This window comes from Chanodichthys erythropterus, chromosome 19 (assembly GCF_024489055.1).
Source record: "Chanodichthys erythropterus isolate Z2021 chromosome 19, ASM2448905v1, whole genome shotgun sequence".
Taxonomy (NCBI): domain Eukaryota; kingdom Metazoa; phylum Chordata; class Actinopteri; order Cypriniformes; family Xenocyprididae; genus Chanodichthys; species Chanodichthys erythropterus.
In genome coordinates this window covers 20,844,688-20,866,335 of record NC_090239.1, presented here as the reverse complement: position 1 = coordinate 20,866,335, position 21,648 = coordinate 20,844,688, and the positions used below count along the sequence as shown (strand labels likewise).

At 43.2% G+C, this 21,648-nt stretch overlaps 1 protein-coding gene across 1 annotated transcript; it reads left to right on the top strand.

Annotated features, from left to right (window-relative positions):
• Positions 1-120: 120 nt before the first annotated feature.
• Positions 121-1,277, top strand: ch25h (cholesterol 25-hydroxylase). Its single transcript, XM_067369662.1, has one exon. It carries the CDS (start codon positions 152-154, stop codon positions 911-913), a length of 762 nt encoding a protein of 253 aa, XP_067225763.1. The 5' UTR covers positions 121-151; the 3' UTR covers positions 914-1,277.
• Positions 1,278-21,648: the final 20,371 nt, after the last annotated feature.

Genomic DNA, 21,648 nt, shown 5'->3' with positions numbered 1-21,648 from the left:
ACAAAAAAAAAATTTCCTGGAAATTCCAAAAAGGAAGGGCCATTTAGAGCAGAGAGAGAGAGAGAGATCAGAGCAAGTTAGAAAGGGGCGGGTCTTGCTCTATAAAAGCCAAAAGTCATTGTGTTTCATTCAGAAACAGAAGTTGGTAGAAATGGAAATGTTTGGACTACAGCGCATCTGGAAATGCATTATGCAGTACGAGACCATGCTACGGTCTCCATATTTCCCAGTGCTCTTCTCTATTACAGTCTACCTAAGCTTCTGTCTGCCTTTTGTCGTTCTGGATGCCCTGTCTCCTAGGGTACCACTGATAAGGAGATACAAGCTTCAACAGAAAACCAGCGTGTCTTGGACTATGATTTGGAGCTGCCTCGCGCTGTCACTCTACAACCATGCTGTGTACATCTTCCCGCTGAGTGTCCTGCACTGGTACTGGAGACCGGTCAACTACCCAGCGATGGCACCTGGGGTCCTGCGAGTCGTCTGGGACCTTGCAGCCTGCCTGCTTCTCTTTGACTTCCAGTACTTTGTATGGCATCTTCTGCATCACAAAGTACCCTGGCTCTACCGCACTTTCCATAAGGTGCATCACAAGTACACATCCACCTTCGCCCTGGCCACTGAGTACTCAGGGGCTTGGGAGACTCTGTCTCTGGGTTTCTTCGCTGCAGTGAATCCCATGTTGCTGGGGGTTCATCCTATGACAGAGATGCTTTTCCATATGCTGAACATGTGGTTGTCAGTTGAGGACCACTGTGGCTATGACCTGCCATGGGCGACACACAGACTGGTGCCTTTTGGACTGTATGGAGGAGCTCCACACCATGATGTCCACCATCAGAAGTTCAAGTCCAACTACGCTCCATACTTCACTCACTGGGACAAGCTCTTTGGGACCCTGCACTCTGAATGAACTGAACAACTGGAACAAGCTACATGAACTGATTTCATTTGTCTTTTTTGTAAAAAGTGCATTATCATTCTGTGAATGAATACCCTTGACTCTAAAACTTTATAGTTCATGTGTTAATATATTTCTCTATTTATTGAACACCTGTATTTAAGTGTGACTGTGAGAAAAATAAGAGATATGAATACGCTATGTGTATAGACTATATGAAGCACATGTGTTAACTTTAACCTGTTTTTTATTATTATTATTTATAAACATGTTTTGATACTAAATGTTTTGAATCATGAAATGTGTGTGAAACATGAAGAACAACATAACCAACGGCAATAAAGCTATGAAGTAAATACTATAAATACAGTGTTTGTGTTTACTTACATTTTGCATAATAAGAATACTTCAAAAAAAAGTTTAAAGTTCAAGTTTATGAATAAAGTCTCAATAAAGTGATATGCAGAATACATAATAAAGAGAAGAGACGTTAGAGAATAAAATGAAGTTAGCTAAAATAGTTCAATATTAAAATAACTTAATATTAATAATTTCAATTGTGGCATCATAGTCTTGGCAGTTGTGGCCCTGGAACTGTTACCAGATTACCAGAAGTAAGAAAAAATAAAAAAATAAATTTTTGATAGTAAATGTTTTGTATCATGAAATGTGTGTGGATCAGCAAGAACAGATGCAACAAAACTAACGGCAATAATGCTGTGAAGTAAATACTATAAATACAGTATTTGTGTTTACTTTCATTTTGCATAATAAGAATACTTCAATAAAAATATGTTTATAGTACCATTCTATGAATAAAGTGATAATATAGATAAAAAATAGAATAAGAGACATTAGAGAATAATAGAGAATCAAAAGAAGTTATCTAAAATAATTCAATATTAAAATAAATTAATATTAATAACTTAAATTGTGGCATCATAGTCCTAGCAACTGTGTCCCTGGAACTGTCTCTATTACTACAAATAAGAAATATTTTATCAGATTCCATACATTTTAATTTTGCTATAAAATTTTCCCAGTAATGCAAAGATGCATATCTTAAAAAGCTAAAATGAAACTCTCTGAAATAATAAACATCTGTGATTGACTAGACATGTGTTATGATTAACTCCAGTTCCCGCTTACACCCCTAGAGAGTGAGCACACATCCTGAAAAAGACAATGGAAAATGTCCAAAGTCAAGGGAGAATTCCTATAATTCCCCTTATTCCCATCATACACCACTTGAGTTCCAAGCATAGTTTTGTTTTGTTTTTTTTAGATTCAGTTAATATTTTGTATTTGATCTGACATTCAATGGATGGTACCTTTACACACTTAACCCAGATATTCATAGATTTTTAACTTAATTTTTAAGGCAAAAGTGTGCAAATCTGGGGCCACTGTATATAGACACACTATTATTTTTAACTCGCTTCTAATCCATCTGTTTTCCATACAGCCCCACTTTAATGTTCTTGCACATTTTCTTTTTCCTTTTTTTATTGTCACATGTAAGCAGTCACATTTTTACACTATAATGAAAAGCAGCAGAATTTTCAATCAGCCTCGTGGAACCTGTTCATCTTCATACATGCTTTTCTGTCCTATACTTCTAGCGGCCTGTGAAATTACCTTAAGAAATTGGCTACCTTAATACACTCCTATGAGTTTCATGTGTGGGAAGAAGAATGCTTAACAGTAATTACAGTGTGTCACTCAACAAGAATTTGAGAGGAAATAATCGATTTAAATGTACATCTGTCAAGATTGTCATCACTGTATACTTTGTTTTTATGATCCTGAAAGAGATCTCACGTGTACATATTTTTGTTTATCACACAAATGATGTAACAGAACTTTTCACTAAAAATAAAAGCATTATTGGACAGAATTTTGGTGGACCTGTCGATGATCTAACATATTTGAACTGTTAAAATCTGTTTTTGCCATACAATGTTCTATTAATAACATAATGGAAAGACTAACGTTCATCAGATTAACCTCTCCAGCATTGGTGGCCAATAATAACAGAGACGGAGCTCAGGGTCAGAGACACAAAGACAAAACACAATTACTGTAATAACACACTTAAAAGTAAATTAATGTAATAAACACTTAGTGAATAACATAATAAAACTGAAAACACCCAGATGTACATAAATGATAACAAAAATAAGAAATATAGCTTTTTTTAAAATTCTAAATAAATGTGATGTTTCATGCAGGGAATTCTGGGAATGCTTTTCCCATGAATTATGGGGATTCATGCTTTTTACTTAAAAAAAAAATGATTCATTTCAACAATATTTTACTGCAAATGTGTTGTCTTCTTCAATATAATACAAATGCATACTTTTTAGTGCTAACAAACATTTTACAGTAAAATTATGTGTATTATCTTATAAAATATTACATTGTTTTAACCATAGTTTATTTGATAAGGTTTTTACATTCTATTTTATTTAAAAACACTTAAAGTGTAGTTTATACAAGAACATTCCAATAAAAAATGTACAATTTAATACATGGTTTGAGATAGTATTTTTATATAGGTGTACTGCAATAAATTCTGAATACCCATTAAAATAGTTAAAAGAAAAGAGATTATTGATCGTCTTGTCTGCTATCTGTATCTGTATATACCCAGGTATGTGGTTTCCCGATGTATGGGGTACTCCGATGTTAGGTCACATCCTTTTTAGTAGACAAAACCCAGAGCTCTGTGAAAAAAGAAAAGATAAAATCAGTTCTGATATTAATAGTGCCTTATCATACAATAGGAAACTAAAATCAGTACACCAAATGCATGTGAAAGTTTGATGTTTTTAGCACCAACAATCACTGTGTCTGCTACAGGAGACATGGATAGCTATTCTTATCCAAAATGTCCAAAAGATGATAAAAAGTGAAAGAGGAAAGAGAACAAGAAGAAACAGCAAAAGTGAGAGTAAGCTAAAAAGTAAGTTTCCTCTGAACACAAAACACATCCTTCTCATGCTTGCATAATATTCAGAGAACAAAAGGCTGGACTTTGATCTTGCCTTAGGGGATACTGAATCAAAACTACATATTGTGCAACTTCCTTTACAAGTACAGACAGACAGAGTTTTGTAAAAATGAGATCTCGTTCCTACTCGATTTTCTTGGTTCCAAGCTGTGGACAGAAAGAGATGCATTATAAAGATTTTTAGATTTTGACATTTAGACATAACCAAACGCATATTTTGATTACAACTTCATTGTGTTTCCTAGTACATGTATTAGCGATGATAATGTTAACCAAGATCAGTCAGAAAATTATTAGGTTTAACCCAAGTTGATGTATCCCTCCCAATTTAAATATTTTATTATAATGATTGACGTTGCAATGTAAGGATCCTGACAAATGTTGGCCAGGTTTAATCTGTTCCATCTAAGAGGTATTTGGCTTGATAAAGGTTAGTGACCCCTTATCTAATGTGTACTGTGATGCTGAAAGAGGAAACATCTCTCACATTTTCCACTGCAAGATAGGGATCGATGGGTAATGGGTAGTTAGTCCCCTATATCTGGTTATGTGACTTGTAGAAAATGTCAGAGCAGAATTCTTGAGTATTGGGGTTTTGTTGTGGGCAGGAAACATAACTTAACGACCTCAGGGGAAAACACTGTTGGCTCGACCAAAGTCTAACTAAACTGTGGTGTGATTTGACAAAAAAAAAACATAAACCAAAAATGCTCTACATTACATACTTGAGGGAAATGAAGACAGAGATAAAACAGCAGTTTTCAGATTGTGCAGTGAGGGTAATTTTATAATAAAAATGAGGCATTTGTGCTTAGACAATAATCAATAGAAAATGTGTAACGCTTGTGTAATGTCCATGCACAAGGGGGTTTCCAGAGTCAAGACCAACTTGCCTCAGGCGTTTATGTTCTATAAAGTAGGCAGCCATGTTTTATTCACCTTATTTATCAATGGCGAAATAAGCTATTTCATGTGAAAGTGCAACACATATGATTCACTAGCCAAAAAACAATACCAGTTTGCAACATACTGGACTGTTTTTATACAGCTAAAATAACTGGAAATAGCTGACATCAGAAATCTTGCATATAGTTAAAAATGACCTCATCTGCTCTTATTAATATTAATAATAATAATTAATAATTAGGTGAATAGACTGAACTGAGTATAATCCAGGGAATGTTCAAGTTAAGTGAGGAGATAATTATGACCACCTGACTGACTGACATCAGTTCCTTTTTTTGAAATGAGGAACTTGTGACGTGAGCAAGATGAATCATCATGCTTCCGGACAAAAAAGTGAATCTGCCAAAAAGTTTCATTGCAGTTAAAAGTGCTCCTGCATGTAAAAAAAAATATTTTACTCATTTTACAGGCCAGAGGACATTTTACTCTCTCTATTGGCAGCATATCAGGAACAGTAAATCAAGTTTCTAAAGGCAGTTTAATCATCAAAAAAGTAATTTGTGGACTGATTGATAGAGTCTACAGAGGTATCAATTTTAAAATGTTTGAACATGTTTACTTGTTTGATTATTCAAATTCAGTGTAATGAAAAACACTTTCACTTCTTGAGAAACATTTGACCCTTTAAACATTCATGAATGTTGTAAAAGGATGCTTTGAGCCATATCAAAACAGACAGCAAGTCTGGAACATGCACATGCAGATGCACTGAAAGAAGGCAGACTGATCCTAAGATACAAACATTTGAGCGCACTATGTGCATTCTTCATGCTTAGTGAGCTGTCTAATCACAATTCTTTCGTAAGTGTGATCTATAATAAAAAGATATATCATTACAGGATATGAGCCATGCCAAATCTTTAATGCACTCCATACAACAGCTGGTCGTTATGAAGGATTGGATTTTCTCAGGAATGGCAGCATCATAATACATGCGTCATAGCGGTAAGCTCAATAAACCATAAGTATCAAATATGATGCAACATGTTTGAGGAATGTTTATTTGTACATCTCTCAATCATCATTGTATTGCATTGCATTATACTGTATGTTTTGCTCCCCACAATGAAAAATAAAGAGCATTGATCATTAAACTAACTATTTAAATTTCATCTTAAGACATTTAATGGGAGATATAGAGTGATAACTGATATTTATATGCTTTTATGCAAGTAGTTTGTTACACTGTTATAAATATGTCATTACTGATGTATATCTTACTTTTTGACAATATAAATAAAAGGCATTTAATTAGCGCCTAACTGCTTCTCTTAATTCCTATGGAAGAGGTAAGGGTGTCCTTAGTTTTTAACCCATGGCTTTTCCATCTTGGCTTTACTTTTGTTAAATAAATAATGACAGAGTGTGATATGTGTTGTTATTCATCTGAGGTTTTATTTTCCAAATTTGAAGACCTGCCAAGGACCAGATGATTTTTTTTATTATGTCCTGTTACGGAAAACCATGGAATTCAATGGGGTGTCTCAACTTTTTCACACGACTACATGACTGTATATTATATGTATATATATATATATATATATATATATATATAATATATATGTGTTACATCACAGAAGGGACAGAGATGGACTGAACAGTTAGATGAGCTTTATTTGAAAACCAGTATGAGTTGTGGCAGAAGTGCAGGTGAGTGAGCAGTGTAGTAGAATGGTATCTTGCGATGAATGGATGATAACTGAGTCTTTGTGGTTAACAGGTACCGGGAACCTTGGAGCTGGAAACGCTGGAGATACTGGAGACGCTGGGGTTGCTGGAGATACTGGTGGCCGTCCTCTTGCACGTGGGGCAGGTCTGTCAGGGTGATTTGCGTGGAAGGTGAGTAGCAAGTTGGGATCGAGGATGTCGTTCCTGGGGACCCAAGAGCGTTCTTCAGGGTCATATCCCTCCCAGTCCACCAAGTATTCCAACTGGCCACCCTGGCAGTCCAAGATGTCCCGTATTTCATAGGTGGCTCCGTCTTCTACGATGAGTGGAAGGGGGGGTTCGGCAGCTGCCACGTCAGGCCCTGTGGAGAGAGGAACCGAGGGATGGTGAGGCTTGAGAAGAGATACGTGAAATGTGGGGTGTATGTGGTACTGTGAGGGGAGTTGTAGCTTGTATGTCACCGGGTTGATCTGCTTGAGGATCTTGAACGGGCCAATGAACCTGGGACTCAGCTTTTTGCAGGGCAGACGCAGGCGGATGTCTCTTGTCGACAGCCATACCTTCTGTCCGGGCTGGTAGGTGGGAGCGTGAGAGCGACGTAGGTGGGCCGTCATCCTGCGTCTGCGCAGGGCTCTCTGCAGATGGTGCTGTGCTGAGTCCCAGACCCTCTCGCTCTCTCGGAACCAGTAATCCACAGCTGGGACATCCGATGGTTCCCCGGTCCACGGGAACAGTGGGGGTTGGTAACCAAGCACGCACTGGAATGGAGTGAGTCTGGTGGCAGGTTGACGCAGGGAATTTTGTGCGTACTCGGCCCAACCCAAATACTGGTTCCAAGAGTCCTGGTGGTCGTGGCAGAAGGTACGGAGGAAGCGGCCAATTTCCTGGATCTTTCTTTCCGTCTGCCCGTTCAACTGTGGATGGTATCCAGATGATAGGCTTACGGTCACACCTAGGAGCAAATGGAAGGCTTTCCACACTCGGGTGATGAACTGAGGACCTCTGTCTGAGACGATGTCTTCTGGGATCCCGAAGTACCTGAACACGTGATTGAATATAAGTTCAGCTGTCTCTATGGCGTGGGTAACCCTCTTAGTGGGACTAGACGACATGACTTGGAGAAACGGTCGATGATTACTAGAATGCAGGTGCAGCCCTCTGATGCGGGTAGATCCGTTACAAAGTCCACTCCTAGGTGTGACCAGGGTTGGTTAGGAACGGGCAGAGGATGGAGCTTGCCGGATGGGAGATGGCTCTTGGAAATGGCGCACTCCCTGCTGCCCTGCACGTACCTTCTGACATCAGATGCAGGTTCAGTGGTGGTTTCTTCAGGAGCGTGAAGTCGAGAGAGAGCGTCTGCTTTGACATTTTTTGATCCAGGATGATAGGAAATGGTGAAGTCAAACCGGGAGAAGAATAAGGCCCAGCGTGCTTGTCTAGGGTTTAATCTTTTGGCGGCTCGTAAGTATTCCAGATTCTTATGGTCTGTCAGCACAAGGAACTGATGTTTGGCTCCCTCCAACCAATGCCTCCACTCTTCTAGAGCCAACTTCACGGCTAGGAGTTCCCGTTTCCTATGTCGTAGTTGACCTCCGCCGGGTTTAGCTTGCGGGAGAAGAAGGCGCATGGGTGGAGACTACTTGGTGTCCTCTGCTGCTGAGACAAAACGGCTCCCACTCCTGTGGTGGAGGCGTCCACCTCCACGACGAAAGGGAGGTCCGGATTAGGGTGGACGAGGAGGGGAGCGGTGGTGAAGGCTTCTTTGAGGCTTTCGAAGGCGTTGGTGGCAGCTGGTGTCCAGGACAGAGACTTGGGCTGGTTATGGAGCAGGTTGGTGAGTGGATGGGTTATAGAGCTATAATTCTTGATGAACCGTCGATAGAAATTGGCAAAGCCGAGGAAACGTTGGAGTTCTTTTATGGATGTAGGGATTGGCCAGGTCTTGATGGCGTCCACCTTCCCCTCGTCCATCCGGATGCCACTGTAATAAATGATGTACCCGAGGAAGTGAACAGAAGGTTGATGAAAGGAGCACTTTTCGGCCTTGAGGAAGAGATGGAACTGGCGAAGTCGTTGGAGGACCACCGCAACGTGGTGGCGATATTCGGCCAGGCTCCGGGAGTATATCAGGATGTCATCGATATAAACTAGCACGAACTTGTGGAGGAACTCCCAGAGCACCTCATGTATGAAATCCTGGAATACGGAGGGGGCGTTGACCAGGCCATACGGCATAATGAGATATTCATAGTGGCCGGTGGGCGTGATGAAGGCGGTCTTCCACTCGTCCCCCTCGCGTATCCGGATGAGGTTGTACGCGCTGCGGAGGTCCAGCTTCGTGAACACAGTGGCACCACGGAGATGTTCCAGGGCCGCTGGGACGAGAGGAAGGGGGTAACTGAACTTGATGGTGATCTTGTTAAGGGAGCGGTAGTCAATGCAGGGCCTCAAGCCTCCATCCTTTTTAGCCACAAAGAAGAAGCTTGAAGCAGCAGGGGAAGTAGACGGGCGGATGTATCCTTGAGCAAGGGCCTCTTTGATGTATTCCTCCATGGCCTTCTCTTCCAGGATGGAAAGGGGATAGATCTTACCCCTTGGCACTGGCTCACCCTGTAGCAGATCGATGGCACAGTCCCATGGCCGGTGTGGAGGCTTTCTGCGGTGTGGAGGCTTTCTGCGGGCAGAAGACGTCACTGAAGGGGGCGTAGCATTCTGGGATCTCGGTGGAACATTTCTCAACTGGACTCTCGATGGAGGTGGTGCAGATGGCTAGATCATGAGAGGATGTTACCCGAGGAACTGGAAGGTCAGAGAAACATGCGTCGCCCCACTTCAGGTTCTCGCCGGTTCTCCAGGAGATGGAAGGGTTGTGCTGCTCCAACCAGGGACGCCCTAGAACCACGTCAGAGGTGGATTCCTCCAGAACCAGCAGATGGATATTTTCTTGATGGAGTATGCCGACATGTAGTTGAATGGGACCCACACATCGCACACATCTTCGGCTCAATGGTTTTCCTGTGATTGAGTTGATCTGATAGACAGTCGGAGAGGGTGAGGTCTTGAGTTTGAGCTGCCTGCAGAGGGCGCCGGAGATGAAGTTGCCGGCTGACCCTGAATCGAGGAGCGCCACCACTGGAAGGGAAATACCGGCAGCAGTAAGGTTGACAGTGGTGAGTGGTTTCATCTTAGTGAGTGAAGGAATAATGGCACTCACCATCGGTCACGGGGGACGAGTTGGGCACGCCGAGATGATGTGCCCAGGTAAATCACAATACAAGCAGAGGTTCAGGGTCAGCCGTCTCTGGCGCTCGGAAGGGGTAAGGCAAGAGTTCGACATGCATGGGTTTGTGGGCTGGTTCTGGAGGGCTGACGGGTTCTGGTCGGTGGAGGAGAGGTGGAAAAGTGACTGGTCCTGGTGTTCTTCTATACATGACTGCATACGAGAGGCAAAGCGGATGGACAGCTGGATGAATCGCTCGAGGCCGATAGAATCCTTGTATGCAGCAAGATGCAACCGCACCCGAGGATCCAAACCTTGACGGTAGGTGGTTATGAGGGCTTGTTCGTTCCATCCACTGGATGCGGCTAGCGCTCTGAACTACAAGGCATAGTCGTTAATAATCATTGAACCTTGTTTGAGATTACACAATTTTTCACCAATAGAGGAGTCGTTGGAGGGTTTACCAAACACCTCCCGGAAGTGGGTCACGAAGGAATCATATGATTGAATGACAGGACCTTTTTGAGACCAGATGGATTCAGCCCACTGCAACGCCTTGCAATTGTGAGATGATGAACGCTACCTTGGATATATCGCTGGGATAGAGGTGCGGTTGCATCTCCAGGACTAGTGCACACTGCAGGAGGAAATCGCTGCAGTCCTCCGCCGATACTGAGTAGGGCACTGGTCTAGCCATGGGACTGGCAGGTGCTGACGGAGAGGAAGAGGTGACGGTGTTTGCGGAAGTGCTGGCTTGTGGAGGTGGAGGTGCGCTGGTGGTGAGTGTTCGTCGGAGAACGTCGACAAGTTCCTGGAAGGGATCCGGGGAGCTCATACTGGCCTCGCGCTGTTATGGTCCATTCTTCTGTTACAACACAGAAGGGACAGAGACGGACTTGAACAGTTAGATGAGCTTTATTGAAAACCAGTATGAGCTGTGGCAGAAGTGCAGGTGAGTAAGCAGTGTAGTAGAATGGTATCTTGAGATGAATGGATGATAACTGAGTCTTTTGTGGTTAACAGGTACCGGGAACCTTGGAGCTGGAAAAGCTGGAGACGCTGGGGATGCTGGAGATACTGGAGACACTGGAGACACTGGAGGTAGGGAGCACTCACACGGAGAGGAGAGAACACACGGGGAGATTCTTGGAAGCAGGTAAGTAGATCGTGGGGAGTCCTTAAGGTAAGCATACAGGTAATGTTAATGCAAACGAGACCGGACATCGAGTGGTGTGTGTGAGTGCTCTTTATGCAGACAGTGATGAGGTGCTGATGAGGTGCAGGTGCTGGTGATCAGTATTCTGGTGATTCTGGTGCGCTGTGATTGGTGAGCGGTGAGTGAGGAGATAATTATGACCACCTGACTGACTGACATCAGTTCCTTTTTTTTTTAAATGAGGAACTTGTGACGTGAGAAAGATGAATCATCATGCTTCTGGACAAAAAAAGTGAATCTGCCAAAAAGTTTCATTGCAGTTAAAAGTGTTTTTAATGTTAGTTAGTTAATGTTTTTAATGTTTAATTGTTTGATTATTCAAATTCAGTGTAATGAAAAACACTTTCACTGGAAAAATTCTTGAGAAACATTTGACCCTTTAAAAATTCATGAATGTTGTAAAAGGATGCTTTGAGCCATATCAAAACAGACAGCAAGTCTGGAACATGCACATGCAGATGCACTGAAAGAAGGCAGGCTGATCCTAAGATACAAACATTTGAGCGCACTATGTGCATTCTTCATGCTTAGTGAGCTGTCTAATCACAATTCTTTCGTAAGTGTGATCTATAATAAAAAGATATATCATTACAGGTCATTACTAATGTATACTGATGTTCATCTTACTTTTTGACAATATAAATAAAAGGCATTTAATTAGCGCCTAACTGCTTCTCTTAATTCCTATGGAAGAGGTAAGGGTGTCCTTAGTTTTTAACCCATGGCTTTTCCATCTTGGCTTTACTGTCATGACTTCGGTCTGATTTGCCCAGTTTTGTTGTCTTGTCCTGTGTCTGCGTGCCCTGTTGTCTTCATGCTGATCTGTTGTTTTGACAGCTCTCCATGTGCTCTGCTGTCAGTGTGGCGTTTTTCCCCTCCCACTCGTTACCTTATCTTCTATTGTGTTCTCTGTCACACCTGTTGCCACTTATCCCTCATTAGCTTTCCCCTATATTAGATCCTCTTGTGCTCAGTCTTTTGTCAGACCGTTGTTGTATGTTTGAGCCAACGCTTCGCTCTTGACCTTCTCTTGTTTGTCTTGTCTTGCTGTATCGTGTATTTAGACTCCAAGTGCTGCTTTGTTTTATTTATTTTGTTTTGATCAGTTGTTTCTCATTCTGCCAGACATTTTTGTTCTTCTCCCTGCCCTGACTATCTTTGTGTCAGTTGAGACTTGGATGTATCGCTCCAGCCCCTCTCAGCAATCTCAACACTCTCTCCTGGAGAATTGGTGAGATTTCGACGCTGCGTCACTGTCAACGCTCTGGGCAGAGTGACTTCCACGCTGCGTCACAAGCGACGCTAGGACCTTGTTTTGGACATTCTCTCTCTTTTGTTTGTTTTCTTTTTCCCCCTGCGCTCAGTGAGAGCAAAAATAAACTTTTCTGTTACCTGCAACTGAATCCGTGTTATTGCCTGACAGAACGGTCTGACCAAAGATGGATTCAGCAGGTGCAGACCAAGTCCGAACTGCAGTAAGTCAACAGGGAATTCTTCTGGGACAGCATTCCAGTCAGTTAACTGCCACTTCAAGGGAGGTTGAGTGCCTGACAGCTCAAGTAGCGGATCTCAATCAACAGATACATGAACTCCAGCGGGAAGCTTTGGCCAGCAGGTCAGCTGCTACTTTTGGCCATGCTCCATCTCATGCTGAGCCTGAACCCCATGCCAACAATCCGCCACCCTATGACGGGGATCCCAACTCCTGCCGGGCCTTCTTGTCCCAGTGCTCTCTTGTCTTCGCACTCCAGCCTCGCCGTTATGTTACAGAGAAGTCCCAGGTAGCATTTGTTATCACCCTCTTGAAAGGAAGGGCCCGTGACTGGGCAACGGCTGTGTGGGATGCTCGAGCTTCATTTTGTGCAACATTCAAGGACTTCCGAGCTGAGATGATAAAGCTATTTGACCGCTCTGCTCAGGGCGATGAGGCAGCCTCCCAGTTGGCACGGTTGAGTCAGGGCAGACATTCTGTTACAGACTACTCAATCCAGTTCAGAACTCTTGCGGCCGCCTGTGACTGGAACGAGGCGGCTTTACGTGCAAGGTTTCGGGAAGGGTTGAATGACGACATCCTGGATGAGATCGTCACTCACGACCTGCCTCATGATTTCGACACCCTTGTGGAGCTGGCGCTTCGTGTGGAGGGGCGTCTTCAACGTCGACGCCAGCGGTGGACAACTCAATCTTCCTGGATGGTGGAGGAGGGTGTCTCCGGTGCTGCTTCCTGTTCCTCGTCTCCTTCAGTGGACCCTGAGCCTATGCAAGTGGGGCGTCTTCGACTCACCCCTAAGGAGAAGCAGGATCGTTTGACTCGAGGCCTGTGCCTCTACTGTGGGAAGCCAGGCCATCGAGCTATCCGGTGTCCTTTAAAAGCCGGAGCCCATCAGTAACCCGGGGGATCCTGGTGGGCACTACTCCTTGTCATGACTCCCCCATCTCACATACACTGTTAAAGGTCTCTGTTCAGTATGAAGACACTGTCCATTCCTGTTCTGCTCTGATCGACTCGGGCGCCGAAGGCAACTTCCTGGATGTCTCTGTTGCGGCATTGTGGGGTATTCCTGCCATTCCACTTTCCTCTCCTATCTCTGTCCGCTCCCTCAATGGTCTCCTCATTTCTTCCATTACCCACACCACACCTTCCATAAGTCTTATTGTTTCTGGCAATCACCGTGAGGTGATCGAGCTGTACCTCCTAAATTCCCCGGGCGCTCCCGTTGTTCTTGGACACCCGTGGCTGGTGCAGCACAACCCTCACGTGGATTGGTCTGGTAATTCTGTGTTCTCTTGGAGCCAGTCTTGTCTTGCGTCATGTTTGGGTGCTGCCTTGTCTCCTGTCTCTGTGTCTTCTGTTTTTCAGGTTGAGGAGGTCGATCTCACCGGAGTCCCGGAGGAGTACCGTGATCTTTGTCAGGTCTTCAGTAGGTCCCGGGCCACATCCTTACCTCCTCATCGACCGTATGACTGTGCCATCGATCTCCTCCCAGGCACTTCTCCGCCCAAGGGTCGTCTGTATTCCCTATCTGGTCCTGAGAGAGAGGCCATGGACAAGTATATTCAGGAATCCTTAAATGCCGGCCTCATCCGTTCCTCTTCCTCACCCGCTGGGGCTGGGTTCTTCTTCGTTAAGAAGAAGGATGGCTCCCTGCGACCCTGCATTGACTACCGGGGTCTTAATGACATCACCATAAAGAACAGGTATCCTCTGCCTCTGATGTCATCAGCCTTTGAATTGCTACAGGGAGCCAGGGTCTTTACCAAGCTAGACCTCCGTAATGCCTACCATTTGGTCCGCATACGCGAGGGGGATGAGTGGAAGACAGCATTTAACACCCCAACGGGACACTTTGAATACCGGGTTCTACCCTTTGGGCTCACCAACGCCCCAGCTGTCTTCCAGGCCCTGGTGAACGACGTGTTGAGAGACATGGTGAACAGATTTGTCTTTGTGTACCTTGATGATATTCTCATCTTCTCTCCCTCCTTGCAGGTACACACTCAACATGTCCGTCAGGTGCTCCAACGGCTGCTGGAGAACCAGCTTTACGTCAAGGCGGAGAAGTGCGTGTTCCATGCTAAGTCTGTTTCGTTCTTGGGGCATATAATCTCAACGGAGGGGATCAAAGCCGATCCTGCTAAGGTAAGGGCCGTGGCTGAGTGGCCAACCCCTGACTCTCGGAAGGCGCTGCAGCGGTTCTTGGGGTTCGCCAACTTCTATAGGCGATTCATCCGGAACTTTAGCCTGGTTGCTGCACCCTTAATAGCACTCACCTCACCTAAGGTACCGTTCAGATGGAGTGCCCAGGCTCAGGAGGCCTTTGATGATCTTAAGTCCCGTTTCATTTCTGCTCCTGTTCTTTGTCTTCCAGATCCTGAACGGCAATTCATTGTTGAGGTGGATGCCTCCGATGTCGGGGTAGGCGCGGTCCTGTCCCAGCGGTTCCCCAGAGATGGGAAGGTGCACCCTTGTGCCTTCTTTTCTCACCGTTTGAGCCCTGCCGAGCGAAATTATGACATAGGTAACAGGGAGCTGCTGGCAGTCAGGCTGGCTCTGGGGGAGTGGCGCCACTGGTTGGAGGGAGCAGCGCGGCCCTTCTTGGTCTGGACGGACCACAAGAATTTGGAGTACGTCCGTTCGGCCAAGAGGTTGAATGCTCGCCAGGCCCGCTGGGCACTCTTCTTTGGCCGGTTTAACTTCTCCCTCTCGTATCGGCCAGGCTCCAAAAATGTCAAGCCTGATGCCCTTTCTCGTTTGTTCGAGGATCCTGGGGAGGAGGCGGCCCCTAAAGCCATTCTTTCGAGGGAGATGGTGGTGGGGTCCCTTTCCTGGGATGTCGAGCGGCGGGTGGGGGAGGCCGTGCGGAGGGAGGAAGTTCCAAGGGGGTGTCCAGGGGGTCGATTGTTTGTGCCAGCTGCGCTGCGCCCTGAGGTCCTTCGGTGGGGGCATGAGTCCAGAGTAGCCTGTCATCCTGGGGTTCGGAGGTCGCTGGCTGCCATCCGTCAGCGATTTTGGTGGCCATCCATGGCCCAAGATGTCAGGCAGTTCGTGTTGGCTTGCTCAGTGTGCGCTCAAAATAAGACGTCTAACCAGTCTCCTGTTGGTCTGTTACAGCCTTTACCCATTCCCTCTCGTCCATGGTCACACCTGGCCCTTGATTTCGTCACTGGTCTTCCCCCGTCGAGAGGTAACACCGTGATTCTGACGGTGGTGGACCGTTTCTCCAAGGCGGCCCATTTTATTCCCTTACCTAAACTCCCTTCCGCCAAGGAGACAGCGCAGGTGGTGGTGGACCATGTCTTCCGGATCCATGGTCTTCCGGTTGATGTGGTCTCCGACAGAGGACCACAATTTGTCTCCCGGTTTTGGAAGGAATTCTGTAGACAGATCGGGGCCTCAACGAGTTTGTCTTCAGGTTTTCACCCCCAGACCAACGGGCAGGCTGAGCGAGCCAACCAGGATCTCGAGCGAGCTCTCCGCTGCCTGGCATCACATAGTCCGAGCTCCTGGAGTCAGCAGCTACCGTGGGTCGAATATTCCCACAACTCCCTTCCGGTGGCGTCTACGGGTATGTCTCCTTTTCAATGTTCTGTGGGTTATCAACCTCCCCTTTTTCCTGCACAGGAACCCGAAGCCGCGGTCCCGTCTGCCTTGGCCTTTGTCCGTCGGTGTCGACGCACCTGGAGAAGGGCTGAGGAGGCCTTGGCCCGGGCTTCCAGACGGACCAAGAAGGCGGCTGACCGTCACCGGACTCCGGCTCCCCAGTATGTTTGCGGTCAGAAAGTATGGCTATCCACCAAGGACCTGCCTCTCCGGGTGCCTTCTCGGAAGCTGGCACCCAGGTTCGTTGGGCCATATTGCATCACCAAGGTCCTGAGTCCGGTGGCAGTACAGCTCAAGCTTCCTCACACTCTTGGTCGGGTTCACCCTGTTTTTCATGTGTCCAGGGTCAAGCCTGTGTTTAGGTCTACTCTTAATCCTGTTGTTTCTTCCCCTAAACCCCCCCTCCCTCGTCTAGTGGATGGCTCCCCAGTTTATACTGTGAGAAAGCTTTTGGACGTTAGACGCCGTGGTCGGGGTTTCCAGTATCTGGTGGACTGGGAGGGCTATGGCCCTGATGAGAGGAGTTGGATTCCGGCTCGGGACATTCTGGACCAGACTCTGATTGAGGACTTCCGTCGGCGACGAGGTGAGCCCCTCCCGGTTGCGCCTGGTGGCGCTCCTGGGGGGGGGGGGGGTACTGTCATGACTTCGGTCTGATTTGCCCAGTTTTGTTGTCTTGTCCTGTGTCTGCGTGCCCTGTTGTCTTCATGCTGATCTGTTGTTTTGACAGCTCTCCATGTGCTCTGCTGTCAGTGTGGCGTTTTTCCCCTCCCACTCGTTACCTTATCTTCTATTGTGTTCTCTGTCACACCTGTTGCCACTTATCCCTCATTAGCTTTCCCCTATATTAGATCCTCTTGTGCTCAGTCTTTTGTCAGACCGTTGTTGTATGTTTGAGCCAACGCTTCGCTCTTGACCTTCTCTTGTTTGTCTTGTCTTGCTGTATCGTGTATTTAGACTCCAAGTGCTGCTTTGTTTTATTTATTTTGTTTTGATCAGTTGTTTCTCATTCTGCCAGACATTTTTGTTCTTCTCCCTGCCCTGACTATCTTTGTGTCAGTTGAGACTTGGATGTATCGCTCCAGCCCCTCTCAGCAATCTCAACGCTCTCTCCTGGAGAATTGGTGAGATTTCGACGCTGCGTCACTGTCAACGCTCTGGGCAGAGTGACTTCCACGCTGCGTCACAAGCGACGCTAGGACCTTGTTTTGGACATTCTCTCTCTTTTGTTTGTTTTCTTTTTCCCCCTGCGCTCAGTGAGAGCAAAAATAAACTTTTCTGTTACCTGCAACTGAATCCGTGTTATTGCCTGACATTTACTTTTGTTAAATAAATAATGACAGAGTGTGATATGTGGTGTTATTCATCTGAGGTTTTATTTTCAAAATTTGAAGACCTGCCAAGGACCAGATGATTTTTTTATTATGTCCTGATACGGAAAACCATGGAATTCAATGGGGAGTCTCAACTTGTTTACATTAGTCACATGACTGTATATATATATATATATATGTATGTATACACTGAACAATAATAAATGCATCTTAAATCAAGCTTCTTTTTTTTACAAACCCCCTGCAGTGCCATCACAAACCCTAGTTTGGGAAGTCCTGATGTAATCTTTAATGCACTTTGTGTTGTTTTTCTTTTTCTTTGTGTTTTTATATCAATATGGTACATGATTATCCTACTCAAATCAATGTGATAAACTAGGTCAAAAGTAATACATTAAGTCAAAAGTAATCTAAAAGTAATAAAAAATAGTCAGATTATATTACATTAAATGGGTAATCATTATGTTACTAACTACAATTTTGTGTCATGTCATTTGGAATAACTGACTACAAGTTGTTAGTAATCTACCCAGCATTGGCTACTAATAGGACCTACCTACAATAATGAAAAATAAAAATGGCAAACAGTTATACAGGTAAAATATAGGGACTTCAGATCAGTGGAGTAGTCATCCTGGCAGCCTATAGTTGTCTCTGCGTTTTAAACTGGAATAAAAGAAAGTTTTTAATCTTTAAATAAATTATTTTTCATTTTAATATAAGTATGGAGGTGATCTGCACTCCTGATGTAAATGTCTTCTGCAGTCAGTAATGCCTTTTCTTACATCTTTCACATAATAAATCATAAACTTGTTGTTGAGTGGATTAGAGGCACATATAACAGAAATGGCAAGTTGAGTGAAGTAGGAAATTCAAATTGGGGAACCTAATGACTAGAAAACCACAAATGAAAATGGAAAACAATGAGAGTGAGGTGGAACAGCCTTAAGCACTTGGAATATAACCGCAATGGAATATATAAATATAACGTGGGTGACTTGAAAACACCATGAGATTACGCCCAGTTTAATTATAATAAAACACTAAAATAAGTGAAACACTCCTTAACTGACATATTGAGTGTTACCTTAGTCAGCCTTAATAGGCAATTTTTACTCTCACAGAGAGTAATCACTGTATTGGTTATATAGAGTTTATGCAGCCGGCCACTAGTGTAACTTCTCACTTCAAGTGCTGTAACGGTGCAAGGATTGTTAAAATCATTGAAACCATTTCACAGCTCTGGGGGATCTTTTCTCTACAAGACACTGATTGACATATGTGAGATTGATGTTTAATGATATAACCATAATCCCCTGTAACTAGTTATGTGACCTGTCACAAATGTTAGTACATTCACCCCCAGTTTCACAGACAGGAATGCATAGACTAAAATGCATGTTTAAGCAGTTTTAACTGAAAGCAACTTGCACTGACATATCTTAAAATATGTTAGAGCCATTGTTTTGTCTCAAGATCCACACCAGTAATGTTTTTTTCTATAGGTATGTTTATAAAAGCTACTTAAATACCCTAATAATTGAAATAAAGCCTAATCCTGGATTAGCCTAAGCCCTGTCTGTTTTTTTGTTTTTGTTTTTTTGTTGTTTTTTTGACACATATCCAAAAGACCTCAGGGGGAAATCGCATAACGCCTTAAACTGAGGTGTGAGCCAACAAAAATAATTTCACAATAAACTATCAGATAAACTGCTGGTGAATGAGTGCAGGGTTCATCACCCAGAACAAATATTTCCATCAAAAGCTTTATTTCTGCTTTTTCCATCCTTTAGGGCAACTGTGGAAAAACTGAATCAGTTGTGGCCTTATGAGAAAACATATTTGCAAAGCCATGGTTGTGCCATCAATCATCTGAAGAAACAACTTATTTGTCATGTTTCTAATTAACAGTAAAACATATTCCATCAATGTGAAAAACACAATTATGTGGTTAATTAAGGTGAGAGCAGCAAACTGACCTAAAAGACTATATTTTTCATTATGGAGACTTCAACACTCTCAGAAAAAAGGAACAAAAGCTGTCACTGGGGTGGTACCTTTTCAAAAGGTACACGTTATGTACACTTTAGGAAGTAATGTGAACCTTTACAGCAGCAATATGCAATCTTCAAGTACAAACGTGTGCCTTTTGATACCACCCCAGTGACAGCTTCACCTTTTTTTTTCTTTATCTTTTATTATTCTTTTAAGTGATTAAAATTGATTAATTGAAATTAATGGCTCAAATGAATCAGACTTTCCAATACTATATTAGACTACAGATTTCCAGACAAGATGTGGAATTACCATCTAACCAGCAACCCACTGCTACTTCAAACCATGCTCTCATAATCTCACTCTGACTGTCTACCTGGTTATGTTTAATTTACATACATCTCTAACCACCCACCGGATCTTGCATTTTAAAAATGTTTATTTGAATATCATCAGAATACAGCTGTATCACTATAAAACCTCATGTACTCATTTATTTATTTATATTTATCACTGGTTTCCCCCTATTGTTTTATGTTATCACACAACACCTTGTATTATTAATGTACATCTGTGTCAAATAACTCAAACTGATTTTAAGGGCCATTATACAAAACACCATTTTCAACTAAAAACATAAAACTTTTTTTTTTGGTCATTCATTTACACAATAACAGCGGTTTTGGGGGGCCTGAAAATGCAAACTTTTGAAAACCAGTTTCAAAGTGCACATTTTTGAAAACTACATCACTATCATTTCCATGTAAACTACAAAAACGCAAATTTGTGAAAACGGTGACGTCAAGCGCATGCATATTATGTGTTCAGTATAGTTAAGTACTGTTTCTTTACAAAGTGACATCGCAAACTACTGTTTTTACTTTTCTGTTTTTAGTACATTGTTGTCTTGTAAATGTACCCTTAGAATTAAATTACCTGTAATCACACCTGTTATTGAACCTTGTCTCAGGTATGAGGAACTGAATCTATCCCTGATAAGCAGCCTGTGAAAGAGACCCCATAGAAATGAGTCACTTGTTTCAAATAAGTTCACATTCTTCAGCTAAATGAAGATAAAATGTGGTCATATTTCTGTTGAAATTCTATCTTCTATTGAACTACTAACTAAATAGTTTTACTAAACAAAGCTAGTCAGACTCATAGGGTCCTTAACATCGGTGTGTTTTTTGATTCAACACTCACCTTTTATCTTGTAAAGATAGTTTTGCACCTCTTATGTTAGTCCTTTTTATTGCGTGATATAAGGATGATGTAATTTTGTAGGCTAAGCTCAAAATTTATATCACCTTGATTCCCTTTACAAAAAAGCCAATAGGATTTTTCCACTGACTTTTGAATGTGAACAACAAAAGTTTATGACATTTTGGTCTGGTTCACATACAGGGCTAAGACAGGATTAGGCCTTAGTTCAATTAGGACATTTAAGTAGCTTTTATGAAAGTGCCTTTAAAAAAGGAAAAAACATTACTGGTGTGCATCTTGAGACAAGACAATGGCACTGACATATTTTAAGATATTACAGTACAAGTTAAAAACCTCAAAGACGCATTTTATTCTGGGACTAGGCTTAAAGGGATGGTTCACCCAAAAATAAACATTCTGTCATCATTTACTCACCCCCAAGTTGTTCCAAATCTGTATAAATTTCTTTGTTCTGCTGAACACAAAGGAAGATATTTTGAAGAACGTTTGTAACCAGGCTGCGGGGCACCATTGACTTCCATAGTAGGAAAAAAATACTATGGAAGTCAATGGTGCCCCAGAACTGTTCAGTTTTCCTGTTCAGAGTGCTAATACCACAAAAATGTGCTTAGCCACATGTTAGCAACTGCCTTTTTCAAGACACAGCTTACAAAAAACACGAGTGGGATGATGTATTTTATGTTGTAGAATAAAACATGAACATATATTGAGCTTGAGTTAATCACAGACTTTATTTTAGGCATTTATCCAAAAAACAAAACAAAAAAAAAACACTGACTTCGGGACGATGGAATAAGAAGTTCAACATTTTTTCTGGGTTTAGTTCCTACAACACTCTATAGATTTGGTCTATAAAATAGCTGTTTGGCATTCTTTGTAAAGTGAATCTACTTTAGAAATGTGCAACATTTCATAATCAAATAAGAGACTGAAAGAAACATGCAGAGAGCTGAATGGTTGATAGAGTGTAAATAATACCAATATGAGTCAAAGCTTCCTTGTACAAACTT